The sequence below is a fragment of the Temnothorax longispinosus genome, chromosome 5 (genome assembly GCF_030848805.1).
Source record: "Temnothorax longispinosus isolate EJ_2023e chromosome 5, Tlon_JGU_v1, whole genome shotgun sequence".
NCBI classification, from domain to species: Eukaryota; Metazoa; Arthropoda; class Insecta; order Hymenoptera; family Formicidae; genus Temnothorax; species Temnothorax longispinosus.
The window spans coordinates 12,274,793-12,292,879 of NC_092362.1; the positions used below are offsets into that span (position 1 = coordinate 12,274,793).

The 18,087-nt window shown below is 42.5% G+C and overlaps 1 protein-coding gene and 1 pseudogene across 1 annotated transcript in view; one reads left to right on the top strand and one right to left on the bottom strand.

Annotated features, from left to right (window-relative positions):
* Positions 1-975: 975 nt before the first annotated feature.
* Positions 976-2,284, bottom strand: LOC139813475 (uncharacterized; annotated as a pseudogene).
* A 2,060-nt stretch (positions 2,285-4,344) lies between these two features.
* The window catches only part of LOC139813476 (uncharacterized), a 396,598-nt gene continuing 382,855 nt past the window's right edge, over positions 4,345-18,087 (top strand). Inside the window, exons 1-3 of the mRNA XM_071778985.1 lie at positions 4,345-4,386; positions 4,491-4,699; positions 9,340-9,587. Coding sequence (XP_071635086.1) covers positions 4,345-4,386; positions 4,491-4,699; positions 9,340-9,587 — 499 coding nt within the window. The remainder of the gene's footprint in view (positions 4,387-4,490; positions 4,700-9,339; positions 9,588-18,087) is intronic.

Here is an 18,087-nt window from a genome sequence, read left to right on the forward strand (position 1 = left end):
TTAGTATAGGATTCATTTTATTTACACTAGTTAATTAAAAATAAATGTTTATTTGGTTTCCAATAAAAAAACAATTTTATTTTTTGCATACAAAAGTGTATCTACAGTGCTTTTCATACTGTTGTGTCTTATTAGAGAATACAATTAGTCATCACACATATAAAAATGTACAAAAAACGATATATGGGCGCTACTACTTATATTATACGGTATTCTACCTTATTCTATGGTGCGTGAGTAGGAGTTGGCCCATGGATTGTGAATCGCAAAAGGGTAGAAAGGAAGATGACACAGATTCGCATTTAATGATTGATATATATTTCCACTATATACAACTGTGAATGTGTCAGTATTTGTAATATGTCATTGCTTAAAAATGATTCTGCCTCCTGTCGGTTTGGTCTGCGTGGCCGCGTTTATTCCTTCCTTCCTTGGGCTGATTTCTGTGGAAGTCGAAGGTGTCCGTGCGCCTAGGAAGTCGGCGAGCGTCCACGCGCTACTCTGTGTGCCGTAGCAGTCTGTATGTGACCTGAAACAAAGAGCTGGGCGACCGAGCGCCGTAGGTTAGCCGGCGTCTCGCACCTTGGTTAGGCGACTCGCGCCGAGGAGTTCGGAGAGCGTTAAGTGTGCTACTGCCGAGGGCGTCCAGGCGCCTCGAGTCGGTGAGCATTCACGCGCTACTGCCGAACGGCGACCAAGCGTTTTGAGCGTCGACTAGCGTCTGGCGCTGTGTCGGGCTGGTTCGCGCCGTCGTAGGCGGCCGTGCGCCGAGGAAGCGACTGGCGCTGCAGGCGACCGGCGCCGAGGAAGCGACTCGCGCTGTAAAGGCGACCGGCGCCGTGAGCAGGCGTCTTACGCCGTGGAAGCGACTAGCGCTGAATAGGCTTTAGCGTCTTGGCGCTCGGTGCCTTCGGCGACTCGCGCCGGGAAGAATTGTTCGAGCCCGTAGGGGGTCTCCCTTTATACTCGTCGGTGCAAAACTTAGAACTCGCGAAGCTGCCCCGGCAATGCGACGCCTAGCGGCGTTGCTGCGAACTGCCGGTACTGCAGGCATCGCGCAGGGATGTATCATTAGTGGCGTGGACCGCCACACGATACAATTATAAATTTTAAAGTACATCGTGATGTTGCCCTCGATGTATGTACTCAAAATGCCAAGGAACTTCCCCAGCTGTTGTCATGAAGTATGACGAGAAAGTATCACGCATGCATATATCTCTAGTAGCTCGATGTGCTCCTGCATTCCTCATGGGTCTTATATGATTATCTTGTGACTGTTGTCTCCACTCTCCTTCGATTAAATTTCCTTCTTCCGTTTCTCTATCTGCAAATTGAGGATGACAATACCTTTGCTGCAACGGGGCTTTCTCGTCGTTTTTAGTTTTTAAAAAATTATGCAAGCACATTGCTGCTAGCACAAACCGACTGGCAGCATCTGGACCAGCACATATTGCTCTTCGAAATATCCTCCACCCGGCTGCAAAGATTCCAAATGTGTTTTCAATCGTTCTTCTAGCCCGGGATAGTCGATAATTAAAAATCTTTTTTTGCTCATTTTCTCCCCAGATAAGGTCGCATCACGTGTGTAGACATTTGAAATGCTTCATCCCCAACAAAGTAATAAGATACTTTCTTGTCACTTCTTGGTAGACAGGCAGTGCCTGCAGGTATGTTGAGCGTACCATTGTACAGGGATTGTCCAAAGTCTGATCTGGAAAGGATTCCGCCATCACTTTCACTGCCATACGCACCAACGTCGAACAGCGTAAACATGTATCGAGCATCACAAGCAGCCATCAGTACAAGACTGAAAGTTTTCTTATAATTAAAGTACATTGAGCCAGAGTTCGGAGGTGCCTGGATAGTTATGTGCTTGCCATCGATTACTCCAACACAATTTGGCAAATTCCATAATTCTAACAAAATTACTGCTGATTTTTGTCCATTCCTCTTCTGTGGATGTTTCATACAAATTGGCATCAGAACATTTGCTATAATAGAGCATGTTTCCTTGACAATTATATGAGCGGTGGACTCTGTATGCTAAAGCTACAGATAGCATCTGATCCCCTGTTGCTAAATATCTGCAATAAAGTTAATTGATATAACCTTTCAAAAACTCAATTCGTGCATGAAATATATTGTGTATCATTTTAAAACATATATATCTTTACCTTAGAGTTATTGCTAGACGTTGTTCTGGACATATCGGGGTTTTAATACTTTTTTTCTGCAAGAACGGACCTACTAGTTGCAGCAATTCGTAAAATGTGGGCACATCCATCCTCGTATATCGGAAAAACATACTTCATCTTCTTTCAATTCTGCAAACAAAGTTGCAAAGTCACCGTACTGTGCACGCCGAGTATTGATGGGACGGGCCCACCATCGCCTATTCCTCCAACGCTTGGATTTTTCCGCCTTCCATGCAGTGTACAACGCTAGGCTAGCTACTTGCATTGCACAGATAAATAACATCATGTTTTCGTTATCAATAGCAAATGATCTAAAAAAAATGTTAATGAAAATATTATAGTAATAAAACCATATATAATACAAAATTATATATATATATATATATATATATGTGTGTGCGTGCGTGCGTGCGTGCGTGCGTGCGTGCGTGCGTGCGTGCGTGCGTGTGTGTGTGTGTGTGTGTGTGTGTGTGTGTAATTAATTGTTGATTGTTTTATACGTACATTATGTTTGCAATGAGTAAGATAACGAAAAGAAGAGTTACTATAAAGAAATAGACTGAATAAAATGAATATTTCACTTTTTACAGACGCTAGCTCCAACCGATATACCGGAGGAAAGAACTACACGTGTGGTTGAAAGTGCATTAGATTTTAATTTTAAAAAGAGTACTTCAAGTACACAAACTGACTAGCGAAAGCAACTTGACCATTATCAAATGGAAATAACCATTGATTATAATGACTCACCCCTCGAATGGTGGAAGCCATTGAAACGGAACGTGAAATAGGTAAAAATTATTACCTATTTTGATGAATCTTATATTTTAAAGTTCCCCATAAGTAAAAATCAAGAGCGTTAAATTTGGCGATCTCGCCAAATTTAAGTCAGAGGAGGTCAGAGAACCATTATTACCTATTTCATGTTCCGTTTCAATATTTGTTTATAACTTTGTTTATAATAAAGTATTTCTAGCCAAACTTCATATAATATTTTTTTCTTATTTTCACTTGTAGAATATGCTCCCGCAGTTTATCGGGTAAAACCCGGGGCGCTCTGTATAAAATAATGATAGTATTATATCATATATAATTATATTACTGGTTTTAGAAAGATATATATGCATGTAAAATAAGAAAATATATAAAATTATACGTAAAGCAATTTATAGAAATTTTAAATATAATTACACACATATACCTATTTATCCACATAATGTGTAATGCATATTTAACCTTCCGTGTACGTGGGTCTACGGCGTCTGAGCCAAAATAATATCTGCTCGTAACTGTAAAACTGGCAAGCCTGCCTCCATTTCTAAAAAAGTAAGTGAGAAAAGGGACTCAAGAGGGACCCAGAGCTGTTACGAAAAATCAATATATCGCCGAATACCGAGCAAGTCAAGTCTCGCACGGACGTCTCAGACCCATGTATGCACTAGACGTAATATCTTTTTTGTAAGTAATAATTTTGCTAATATTAATGAAAGTTCATTAAAAATCAAATATTAAATAAACAAATAGTTATCAAAAAATTATAAAATTGTCAACTACAATGTAGACAGATATTTTATAAATTTTTTCAAATTTTTTAAAATACTTTAAGGTAGGGAGAACATGACAGACTCACGTATGCACTAAGAAGGTATCGAAAAAACGGAGGGTTAATATAAAAGCATTCTTTCATATATTTAATATATTCTTGAAGCGTGTGAAAATTTATATTTTATTACTTTGCGTATACGCGTCTCTGTGTAATACGCCGCGCAGATATCTGTAGCATACGCTGTTATACCCGCTTCGATACGGGTACCTGTACTGACGCGGGTATAACAAGACCCGTATTGACACGGGTAGCGGATACCCGAATTGATACGGGTACCCGCTACCCGAATTACCCGGGTACCCGCGGAACCGGTCCAGATCCGTATACAACGGGTAACGGGCGAACGGGCGGGTACCCGGATACCCGGGTATTCCGAGCTCTAGTGTTAGGGCGCTGGTGTCTCACGGCGCGAGGCGCGCATGCGTAGAGCGCCGTGGTGGCAACGCTTGTGGCGCGGGAAATTCAAATGCCGAATACTACCTTAGACTACCTTTACACTACCGCGCTACCAACGCTAACGCTATTAACTCCGTTCATGGAGCCATGATAGCGTTAGGGAATGCGAGCTCCATGAACAGCAGTAGCGTACTAGCGTAGCGTTTGTTAATCATAACAACCAAACCTTGAGACCGGGCCCTTCGCAGCAGCCGCGTCGCTTGACGAAGCGGTCACCACGGGTAATTTTACAGAGATTGCCCGAGTCCCAGCCACGCGCGGCCCAGACGGAGCAGGCGGTAGCAGAGCCGGAGCCGCCACAAGGGAACCCCGCAGCGGCCCCAGCACCACGGGAGGTGGCCCTCCCGAACATGCCGCCCACGCCGCTAATGTCGGCACTCCAAGTTCCGCTTCTTACCCCCACGCCTCCTCCCCTCATTGAGGCGATAGCCGAGATAGTCGGGTATGATTTCCCGATAGGCCCAGTCAATCAGCCCTCGGACGACTTCGAGACGCCGTCGGGGGAGAGCGAGAGTGACGACGAGACTTGGAGGCCGCGTTAAAAACGCAGCTCGTCGACGACGATCCCGAGGTCGGAAAGGCACTCGGAGACATATATACAAATACACTTTTATTTTGATTATATAACTTCCTTGCCATTTTGATCGTTTCATTTTATTTTTGATTAAGACGTTTATTTTTGCTTAATTTGTTTACAAGGCCATAAGCCATCAGATTTAAGATTACGCTTTTTCGGTTCTAAAAAACATAACTCGTTAAACAAATATAATTAAGTTGCGTTAAAGGCCCGTATGGCCATCTAGATTTTTATTTGCGTTTCATTAACTATAGGCTCGATAGCATAACGGCCGGTAAAACGGTGAAGATAGCACATACATATAGGTTATGAAATATATCCGGCTAATGGATACGAAATGAGGTTTAGTTGATGCTTTGACTCACCGCCGATCGAAAAGGTCTCATATTATTTAGCGGTTGTAGATATAGTTTAGCGATAGTTATCGTACAAAGATAAAACGCGTCTATTCCGAGGCGTTGACATAGAGTTACGGTACTAACCCGTATTGGGGGCACGGAGGAACATCCCCCGGACCCGGTACGCGCGTCCATGAGGTGGGCGCCGAGAAAAGACAAAGTTCCCGGAAAAACCATCTTCTCCAGGAACAAAGAGGTCGCTCCGTCTCACGAGAACTTGGGACACGGCCCCAGGAGGTTCGCGTCATGACCCGGTGAAATCCCCGGGAAACGCATCTTCTCCGGGGAGAAAGGGGTCCAATCGACTCGCAAGGACCGAAGGAACCTCCCCAGGGGGTCGGCGCCAATGTCCGGCGAAATCCCCGGGAAACGCATTTTCGCCAGAAACTCAGTTATGCGACCGTCTCTCCAGGACCTGGGACACCCTCCCAGGGGGTCGGCGTCAAGGTCAGACGAGTTCCCCGGGAAACGCATCTTCCCCGGGAACAAACGACGGAATCCGTCACAAGAGGTCCTGGGACACCCGCCTAGGGGGTCGACGTCGTGCTCCGACAAGATCCCCGGGAAACGCGCAATCTCCAGGAACAGTGGCCCGGAAAGGTAATACCAGTTCTGGAGAAACCCAGCCAGGGGGTCGGCGTCAACGGCCGACTACAAAGACGTCACCCGGACGTCATCCACAGGAAAAACACCCGGATTCACCATCAGGGGCATCTCCGAGGAGGTGCGCAAGGGTCGGCGTCGTCCGCATCGAGAAACTTCCAGGAGCGGAAACCTGGTTCAACGGTGCCAAGGAAGGAAGGTTCTCGCACTGCGTTGCGCGTGGAAATTTCCACGGGAACCTTCTAGAACGGGCGTAAATCGAGGATGCGCAAAAGGGCACGCGAGAGGGTAGTGAAAATCATCGTGTTTTTGCATAATCGCGCCAGATGTGCCGGCCGCGAACAATGGGCAAAAGTGAAAGTTCGGGGAGTGGGAGCGATCCGGCATAAGTGGGGAGCCCAAGCGAGAGCGACCGCTCGAGGGAGTCTCTCGGGTATAGCTGTGGCGAACACACGTATCACACTCTGTACGATCGGCATACGCGTTATACTTTACAACCGAGAACTCCCGCGTACTATCGCGTTAAATTACTCGTCTTAACAATAGCGAGTGGCACTTAGTTGCCAAATACAATCGAGTGTTAGCAACAATACGCGAGTTGAATTTCGGATACATTGTTAATTAACGGAAGTGCATATCGAGTATATAACAACCACGGGCATTGGGTCACGCGGATACGGAATATTGTGCGGAAATTATTAATCATTGTATTTAACCACCGAATACTCGTTCGTTAATTCTGCGCACGAACATTGTATGATAGAGTAATGATCACGGCCGAGTGCGTGATCATAGTATAACAATCACGGGGCACAGAGTCCTCCGATCGGAATAATTATCTGGAATAAAAGCATCGTAACGACTAAACAAATAAGCCGAGATACGCAATTTGAACAATTGTGCAACTTTATTAAATAAAGCGACATCCACACCGAGGCAAGAAACTCGCGTTGTGAGACACCTTTATGATATTGTGGAACGGCCTGTAATGTTGAAATGATGATCTGGAATTAAAGAATAATTAATTCTGAAACAAATTCTTTTGATTAATTATAAAAAATTATCAATACTTACCTTCTACTTACCTTGTCCTTCGGCGATGATCCAACGTTGGCCAGCGGCAATCCGGTATGCGATGTAAAGCGAGGATCCGGGGAAGCAGAGCAGCAACAGCAGCGATCCATCCGAGGCAGGAACCTGAAAGAAAAGAAGCGAATTAGTATATAATTAAAACATAATAATCGGGACTTACCCTTATCTGGTATGCGAGGTAAAGCGAGGATCCAGAGACGGGTAACGGCAACGGCGATCCATTCCGGGCGTCGATCTGCAACAAAACTTAAAATAATTATTATATAATTATTTTATAATTATTTACCTCTATCTGGTATGCAATGTAAAACGAGGATCCAGGGATGAGAAGCAGCAACGGTGATCCAACAGGGACATCAGTCTGAAATAAAATTAAAATAAGTAGGATATAATTATTTTATCCTTACTTACCTCTATCTGGTATGCGATGTAAAGCCAGGATCCAGGGATGAGAAGCAGCAACGGTCATCCATCAGGGACATCCTTCTGAAACAAAGAAATCCTATTAGCGTCTTGCGAATAATCGTGGCGTTGATGCGAGCTTACTTTCTTGGTAGTCTAAGGTTAAACCGAGTGGCGACCGTTCGATAGGAATATTATCCGCCGGAATCGGGCTCAACTTGTGCCGTCCGGTCACAACCAAACAGCAAAATAGAACAAGATCGCAAAAAAGTTATTAACAGCAGTAGCATTTGTAGCGCAAGACTTAATAGATTCATCATCTGAAAACGATGAAAATTTAAAAATAATAAGAGGGTTTTTTTACACGTTATCTTACATGACTCTTTGCCTAAACCTAGATCCTACATAAAAGATAGTTGGTGTTTCGTACAAATAATAGGAAATAAATCGATTAACGCTGATCAAGTGCTCGTTTCACTCGATGTTACAGCGCTTTTTACCAACATCCCGAAGGATTTAGTTTTAAAGGGCATTGAGGATAGATAGCACAGTATTTTGTTAAAAACTGATTTTATCTTACCGCAGTTTCTTTATGCCATCGACTTAATTTAAGCTTTACGAGTTTCAGCTTTAATGGCCAGGTTTACAAACAGGTATTCGGTAGCCCTATGGGCTCTCCACTCTTTGTAATTGCGGCGGATATCGTTATGGACGATTTGGAAACATATTGCTTAAATGTACTGGACTTTGAAATTCCAATCTTTTGTATATATGTAGACGACATTTTCGCGATAATACTAAGATTGCAACTTAATTATATGCTTGACGTTTTTAATAGCCGCGGCTAAAATTCACGCACAAAATCGAAAAAAATGGTTCGCTTCCGTTTTTAGATACTATGGTCATTAGGGATGGAGACCGGCTAATTACTAATTGGTTTAGGAAACCGACTTTTTCGGCTGTCGGCTCGGGGCGGGCTCCCGTGGTTTCACTTACTTGAGGATTCGTTCTCGGCGAGGCCCCTGCACGGATTCCAATCCGTTCTTTGACAAGATAACGGAGCGCAAGGTATCGACGGTGCTCATTCTCCAGGTAACAGGTATTCGATATCCCAAGGTAGTTGATACGCGGTGCAAAGCGAGACCAACGCCTCAAACAAATCCTCTTTTGCGCGGGGACGCCAGAGTGGTGACCTTACAGATAGAGCGATGTCCTCCCGCAGCTCGTCGTCGGAGGATGCCTTCTCGTTTCCCGTCGGCACAACAGTGAGGGAACGATGGCCCCCCGGGATCGCGCCGGTTCCCCACGCCTGCGCAGTAGCGTTTCGCCTGTATGTACGCCGATCCTATCGCTCTTTCCTGCCTCTAGCGCAGCTCCTAGCTTGCGGCGCGGCTCGAAGTATCTCCGCCTCGGTGCGGTCTTTTCAAACTAATCCGGCTGTCCAGGCCGCGATTACTTAACCGGCGTTGCGTGAGCCAGGCTGGCCGGGCTATGACCACATCCACCGGTAATCCCTCGGGGTGGCGGCCACAAAGCTGTGCACATTCCTTGGGCCGTACTACTGCACCCTGGCCTTTATGGCACTACCTCAGGGCGTCTCCCCTAGCCACTCCCCTTCGGTTGCAAACTGCTGTGGCGGTTGAGCTCGGGATTGGATTTCGTCACGCGGCGTTTGACGTTGCGCTAGCAGGGAAGCCCGGGCATGACCCGACTGACAGCCACGTCCCTCGGTCGTTTTTCCGATGGTGTCTTTCGATTTCTCCCTCGTGGCGACTCAATGTCGTTACACAAAGTCTCGGTCACCACCGGCAATCCTCTTAAAATAATCTCAACGCTAATTAGTGATTCCGCCGAAGCGGCGCAATCGCCCTCCCCCGCTCTGACCGAGGAAGCACCCCCGAATTTTCCCTCCGCCGAGCCCGTCCGGGCAGCGGACGCAACTTGTCACAATACATATCATTGCCAAATCTTCAATTCAGTTTTTAGATATTTTTATTTCTTCATGCTCAGATCGATTTGCGAGCGATTTAATGTTGGCAGAAGCACAGCATTGTATATAACAAGAAGAGTAGTAAGGGCACTTGTTAAACTTGCGCCTGTCATTATTAAGTGGCCTACAGGTGAACAACTAAATGAAGTGTGGATAGGATTCGAAAACACAAGTGGTTTTCTCAAAGTCATTGGTGCTATAGATGGAACCCATATTAACATTCAAGCCATAAAAAACCATCCTGAATCTTATGTCAATAGAAAAATTTGTAACCGAACGGTACTACAGGGGGGTACGATTCGCATTGGGTGTCCTATAATTCAACGGTCGCCACTCGGTTTGACCTTGAATAACCGAAAAGGTAAGTATCTATGATTTCTCGAATCATCATTCTAACTAATTATTCTTCTTTTCAGGTTCCTGCCACGGATGGATCATCGCCGTCGCTGACTCCAGGATCGCCGCTGCCACCGCCTACCAGGATCAATGAAGGACTCCGACGGATCGACGCCGATGGATCAGGATGTCTGTGAAATTGGCCCCCTTTTTTCAAAATTCGGAAATTTTTATTAGAGTTCTGGATTCCCCAGGAAGAGTTCTAGAGTTCTCTGTAGTTTTTAAAGAAAGTTTCGTCATTTAAAGTGATGAAAACACCATTTTAAAAATGGGGGGCTAACTTCACGGCGCCCCCCATTTTTAAAAAAATGAATTTTTTATGGTAGTTCCGGATAAATTTCGATGAGTTCTAGAGTACCCTATAGGTTTTAAAAAGTGTTCCGTTCAAATAAGCCCAAAAATCGATGTCAAAGTTGAAAAAAAATTTCCAATTTTTTTTTAAATTAATTTTTTATGGTAGATTCAGAAAGATTTCGACAAGTTCTAGAGTTCCCTATAGGTTTTATAGCGCTACGACCAATATTCAAAAAGTTACAGCCCTTCAAAGTGCTACACTTCGAAAGTTTTCTAAGTCCCGAAGGGTAATTTTTTTTCGGAAATTGGCAGTTCTCGCGGGAGTTCTGTTCGCCCCCCGAGGAGTTCTATAAAAAATTATTAGGTTTCGAAACGATCCGACCAATATTTCAAAAGTTACAGCCCTCTAAAGTGCCACTCCTAAAATTAAAAAATGGTTTTACCGGAGTTCTGGCGGGAGTTCTGGTCGCCCCCCGAAAAGTTTTATCAAAAACTATTAGGTTCCGAAACGATCCGACCAATATTTCAAAAGTTACAGCCCTCCAAAGTGCCACCCCTAAAATTAAAAAATGGTTTTACCGGAGTTCTGGCGGGAGTTCTGGTCGCCCCCCCCCCCCCCCCCGAAGAGTTCTATCGAAAACTATTAGGTTCCGAAACGATCCGACCAATATTTCAAAAGTTACAGCCCTCTAAAGTGCCACCCCTAAAATTAAAAAATGGTTTTACCGTGCAGCCAACGGCTACTGCGAGTGACACGAAAGCGGCAACGGACGGAGGAAGGATACATCACTGAACAGAGGATACTCCAGACGCTTCTGGTGAGATTAAAGAAGCAGGAGGCGAAACGGGCGAAAGAGGACGACCGGGTCAACGAGACCAAATCAGGTCCCATGGATTTGGCACCGGCAAAGCGAGTGCGAAGCAATTGAGAGACACCGCGTATATAAATATACTAGATTTTTCGCCCGCGCTTGGCGCGGGCTCAAAATCTGTTCCCCTCTCCCCAAACTCACTCATTAATTAGGAGCACCTTTGATATTTTTTCTCCTCAAACTCTAACCTACATCTTCGAATTCTTTTTTAATTCCCTTTTTTAAAATTTGAAAAAATTTTGTAACCGGTTTCCCAAAAGATCGGTAACGAAAAATTATACACTTTATAGCAAACCCCAGGAAATTCTACCTTTATTTCATATACAATTATTTGAAATTCGATCAATTAACTCCCGAGAAAGGGCCTAGCGGAGTAAGCATGTGAAATGATCCTTGATCATACAAAGCTGACATTAATGTCACAAGTACCAATATGATAAAACTTTCCACCAAATATTATTTAAAAAAATTCATTTTTTTAGAAGTTATGCAGGGAGAAAGTAAAATAAAGAAATGTATTTTTCTCGAAAACCACTTGACCGATCTTGATGAAAAAATATGTTATGTAGACTAATAAAACTAATTAACAAAAATAATGTCAAAAATGTTTGCTAAAAAAAAAGACCAAAAAAAATATTTGAATTTTTTAATATATTTTTTTAGGGTGATATTATTGAGGTACCCCTTTAAAATTTTTACGAAAATTTTTCTTAAAGTGTCTACTATAACATATATTTTGTTTCAATTTTTTTTTTAAATGGTGGAACATAGTTAAAAAAACGAAAATCGTAAGCGTCGCGTCACTTCGGCGTACAGTGCAGTGCCATTCCGCGTTGCGGGTGTTCGATGTAACTTTAATAGCACATATGTACGTCTGCAATTAGCCTATAATATGTATACTTTTTAATTTTTATAGTTTCCAGAGTTTACCACGTGGAGGTTGCAGTACGGTTTTAAACTCTTTATCGGGGTGCTTTTTTAACGTGAGTCCCCTCGCCTTTCACTACGTTGCCGTAAAATCAGGATGCTTTTTTAACGTGAGTCCTTCGCCTCTCACTACGTTTTCGTAAAATCGGGGTGCTTTTTTAACGTGAGTCCCCTCGCCTTTCACTACGTTTCCGTAAAATCGGGGTGCTTTTTTAACGTGAGTCCCCTCGCCTCTCACTACGTTTCCGTAAAATCAGGGTGCTTTTTGAATGTAAGACCCCTCGCCTCTCATTACACCCTACACCTACGATTTATTTAATCTTCTTCACTATCACTGTCTATTACTGGAATGTTATTTGTTTTCTTAAACAGATCGCCAATGGGCTACGAACAATTGGATGCTGCTGTCATATTGCTGCAATTATATATTATCTATTTCATGCAAGATATTTAGCGAAAATTTTGAAACCAGCAGAAATACTGAGCAATCTGTTTAAGAAAACAAATAACATTCCAGTAATAGACAGTGAAAGGCGAGGAGACTCACGTTAAAAAAGCACCCCGATTTTACGAAAACGTAGTGAGAGGCGAAGGACGAAATATACGTTTTGCAAGATTGAATAAAACTCAATTAATTATTATTAATTAATATTTATAATTACAAGTTTTGTAATCTTTTATTTCCTTCGTCCAATCTTCTGAGATCAAAATAATAATATCGTTAGATATTGCAGTGCGTAGTTAAGGCTCGTCCAAAATTAATATAATTTTATACACATCATCGGAAACCCCATTTTTGTTAGCAATTTTTCTAATTCTATTACATTCTTTAGTTTTTTCTACCCCTATCTATATAATTTTTTCAGATTCGGTCAATTATTTCCCGAGAAATTGGAAAAATTTCTGAACTGGTTTCCAAAAAAATTGGTAACAAAAAATTATACACTTTAAATACTCCCTAGTAAATTCTACCCCTGTTTCATATACAAATTTTTGAGATTCGGTCAATTAATTTCCGAAAAATTGGAAAATTTTGGTACCGGCTTCCAAAAAAATCGATAACAAAAAATTATACACTTTATGGCATCCCCAGAAAATTCTATCCCTGTTTGATCTATAAATCTTTAAGATGCGGTCAATTATTTCCCGAAAAATTGTAAAAATTTCTGATACCGGTTTCAGAAAATCGGTAACGAAAAATTATACACTTTATGGCATTCCCCGGGAAATTCTACCCTTACTTCATACACAATTTTTTTGAGATTCGGTCAATTATTTCCCGAAAAATTGGAAAAATTAGAAAAATCGGTTTCCAGAAAATCGGTAACGAAAAACTATACACTTTACGGCACTCTCCGGGAAATTCTACCCCTATTTCATGCAATCTTGGTAAAAATTCGGTCCACTAACGAATGAGTAGTTCGCGGTCAGACAGACAGACATACAGACGACGGTACTTATATATATAGATGTGTTGTGAGAGATAGGGTGTAAAATAAAATATAATACAAAAAGTCTATATTATCGTGCAAAGAAAAGTGTAAAGGAAAAAAGTTACAGAGAAACATTGTTATTTTGCGAACGAGGAATGCGAGTATGCGCGCGAGAGCGAATTTCTAGGGAAAAATTTATCGAAATTTCGTTAATCATCATGTGGTGATAAGGGATGGTCTGAGAGAGGCGAAATAACCGCGAGTAAGCGAGCGATCATAAAGTTCGGTATGCGAGAACCGAGAAATAGGCGTGATATGAGTATACGAGAAGCGAGCCGTAGAATAACAAAGTTATTTTCCCATCACACCTGATCACCCACACACACATAAGCATATACACATATATATAGGTATTCATATAGAAATAAGAAAGTATGTACAAAGTAAGATGTTAAAATATATAATCATATAGGATTAATAAGTATTTACAAAGTAAAAACGTTAAATGACTATATTGACAAAGGTTAAATAAAAGTTAAACAAAAGACTGATCTACAAATAAATATATAAAGATAGATACAGAGACAAAAATAAGTTTAACAAAAATTATTTACAGGACAAATTTATTTACAAATAGTCATAGATTAAGAAAAGTTTATTTATAAGTTTGCGAAAAACAAAATTTATTTACAAATTTATTGATACCTATATACACATATACGTAGAGGGCTATAGGATGGCCAATTTATTTAGATACATTGACGCAAGACGATGAAGAGAATTATTTACAAAATGATTGAGTGAATCAATATACAAGATTTGTTTACGAAATAATTAAATAAATATATAACAATTATTTACCAAAGAGATTAAATAAGAATTTAAGTACAAAATGATCCGGTTCAAAACCCGAGTGTGATATAGACATAGGATATACGAACGCGAGATTCAGGATCCATATGATCCACGGCGAGCGACACATATCTATATATATAGCTATATAAAGAGATACCTTGAGTTTGGAAAGTCAAACAAATAAAGTTTATATTCAATTTCCTACCGAGCGATACTCATTATTTACCGAGGTAACCCGAGAGTAACGAGGGACGGTAACGTAGTCGAGATGGTACGCAAACGCGACAACCGTTTAACCAAGGGGAATTTCCATGACGTAGAATTAACATGGGAAATATAAAAACCTGAAAAGTAGAAAAATCGAGCGAACCACAACGCGTGGACATTGAGATCGCGAACCAAGGGATACGCGGAGTGAGAACGTGAACACCACTGTCGGTGAGCGGCAAGGCAAGCGCGGCGAAGGGAAAGGCGGCGCTCGAAGCACGACATAGGGTGACGTAAAAGTAAGTAACGCGTACGGTCGCGAAGAACGCAAACCACGGTACGAATGCGAGTTTGGTATTGTCAGTTACATAGGGATAGACCGTACAACGGATTATAGAGTATCGCGTGGCAGAACTAAACGCTAAATATGTATAGAGTGAATTACGACTAGATCAGATACGTAGACGGGGCGAAGTCGTGCGTCGAGCAAACTAGGGAGTGCGAACACCTATGTTACGAGCGATATGCGGCGATAGCGAGCGTGAAACCGGGAATTCGTCCACGAAAAAGACATACAGTTAGTTTTAAAAGAAATCGGCCGAGGGAATAGGAAATTGACAAACCGAGGTGCGAATAAGCGAAGACGCGAACGACCCACTGTACGTACGAGGTCGGTGAAAATTTTGTAACGCAAGACTCGATAAGATTCAACGTTGGAATAGCAAAAGCCAGAATAATATTTAAACCGATAAACTATGACAAAAGGGAAACGAAACCGCGGGCATGGAATCGAATCGAACTTTCGCGAAGGGACAGATGTTGTCCAGATGTTATATGGGCGTACGTGACTAAATGCGAAATTAAACGGCGAAAACACCGAAAAACTCGAGATCGGAATGTATTATTCTCGAGCAGGTGTGGAACGCGGAAGTCGGAGAACAAAAGCGCCTGTCAGAGATAATGGATGAACGATGGACCACCACCGTAGGCCAGGTGCGCGAATGGGCGTGCCAGATGAGGAGTGGGGGCCAATCCATGAGACCGAGGAGGCTCAGCGAAACCGAGGCATCGGGGAAGTCCTGGGAGAGCTCGAGTGCGGTCGACGGTCCTTCTGACACAAGCGTTCGAGTAGTCTCGTAACCGAACCAGTGGACATACCCGCGTACGGCGCGTCAGTCCGTAGTTACGTCTGCAACAACGCGTAATTATTTTCATAAACGCGAGGCGTATTCAAAGTACGAATAGCGACCGTAAATCTATTACCATTGTAAATCCCATCGGGGAAAATTAATCTCTTGAATCGTTGTATCTGAAACATAAAGAAAAATTAAAATTTATACCTTTAATTAAAAAATCAAGATTCACGATTATTCAAACATACCTCATACCAAAGTCCGAAAACGCTTAAACGGCTCAACCGAATTTCCTGAAATATACTTACCTGTCGGCGATCCATACTCACACACTGCTACGGGGAGATCCACAAAGCGGTCCAGCGAAGGTCCCGGGGCGAAGTCGGCGGTGCACAGCTGCAGTCCCAGAGAAGAGGTCCAGTAAGCGCGAGGTCCAGCGACGATCCACGATCCGGCGGCGAGGACGATCCTGAAACAGAAAGAAAAGAGAAATTAGCGGGGGCGAAAAATAAGGTCAGATTCGGCATTCATTATAATCTTTCTCGGTTTCGTAGATTAAAATCGAGTGGCGACCGTGATACCTAATCTAAATTTCGAAATCTACCGTGTGCTACGTGAACGATTGATGATTTCTGATAGACCGTTCTGTCACAACCGGAGTTCTGGCGGGAGTTCTGGTCGCCCCCCGAAGAGTTCTATCAAAAACTATTAGGTTCCGAAACGATCCGACCAATATTTCAAAAGTTACAGCCCTCTAAAGTGCCACCTCTAAAATTAAAAAATGGTTTTACCGGAGTTCTGGCGGAAGTTCTGGTCGCCCCCCCCAAAGAGTTCTATCAAAAACTATTAGGTTCCGAAACAATCCGACCAATATTTCAAAAGTTAAAGCCCTCTAAAGTGCTACCCCTAAAATTAAAAAATGGTTTTACCGGAGTTTTGGCAAAAGTTCTGGTCGCCCCCCGAGGAGTTCTATCGAAAAGTATGAGGGTCCGAAACGATCCGACTAATATTTCAAAAGTTACAGTCCTTCGAAGTGCCACACCTCAAAAATTTTCTAAGTCCCGAGGGGTAATTTTTTTTTCGGAAATCGGCAGTTCTCGCGGGAGTTCTGGTTGCTCCCCGAAGAGTTCTATCGAAAACTATTAGGTTCCGAAACGATCCGACCAATATTTCAAAAGTTACAGCCCTCTAAAGTGCCACCCTTAAAATAAAAAAATGGTTTTACCGGAGTTCTGGCGTAAGTTCTGGTGGCCCCCGAAGAGTTCTATCGAAAACTATCAGGGTCCGAAGCGCTCCGACCAATATTTCAAAAGTTACAGCCCCTCAAAGTACCGCAACTCGGTAACAAAAAATTTTTTAATTTTAGGGTGCGCACTTTAAAGGGCTGTAATTTTTGAAATATTGGTCGGATCGTTTCGGAACCTAATGCTAGGTCTACAATGCGAGTCGCAAAGTCGTGAGTCGCAAGAATTGACCAATCACAATCGAATTTGAGGAGAATAATCGACTGTGATTGGTCAATTCTTGCGACTCACGACTTTGCGACTCGCATTGTAGACCCAGCATAATAGTTTTCGATAAAACTTTTCGGGGGGCAACCAGAACTCCGGTAAAACCATTTTTTAATTTTAGGGGTGGCACTTTGGAGGGCTGTAACTTTTGAAATATTGGTCGGATCGTTTCGGAACCTAATAGTTTTCGATAAAACTTTTTGGGGGGCGACCAGAACTCCCGCGAGAATTGCCGATTTCCAAAAAAAAAATTACCTCTCGGGACTTAGAAAATTTTTTAGATGTGGCACTTCGAAGGACTGTAACTTTTGAAATATTGGTCGGATCGTTTCGAACCCTCATACTTTTCAATAGAACTTTTCGGGGGGCGACCAGAACTCTCGCTAGAACTCCGGTAAAACCATTTTTTAATTTTAGGGGTGGCACTTTGGAGGGCTGTAACTTTTGAAATATTGGTCGGATCGTTTCGGAACCTAATAGTTTTCGATAGAACTCTTCGGGGGGCGACCAGAACTCCCGCCAGAACTCCGGTAAAACCATTTTTTAATTTTAGGGGTGGCACTTTGGAGGGCTGTAACTTTTGAAATATTGGTCGGATCGTTTCGGAACCTAATAGTTTTCGATAGAACTTTTCGGGGGGCGACCAGAACTCCCGCCAGAACTGCCAATTTCCGAAAAAAAAATTATCCTTCGGAACTTAGAAAATTTTCGAGGTGTAGCACTTTGAAGGGCTGTAACTTTTGAAAAATTGGTCGTAGCGCTATAAAACCTATAAGGAACTCTAGAACTCGTCAAAATCTTTCTGAATCTACCATAAAAAATTGATTTAAAGAAAAGTGAAAATTTTTTGTTCAAATTTGACATCGATTTTTGGGCTTATTTGAACGGAACTTTTTTTTAAACCTATAAGGAACTCCAGAACTCATCGAAATCTATCTGGAACTACCATAAAAAATTCATTTTTTCAAAAATGGGGGGCGTCATAAAGTTAGCCCCCCCATTTTTAAAATGGTGTTTCTACCACTTTAAATGACGGAACACTCTTTAAAAACTATAGAGAACTCTAGAACTCTTTCTGGGGAATCCAGAACTCTAATAAAAATTTCCGAATTTTGAAAAAGGGGGCCAACTCACAGACAT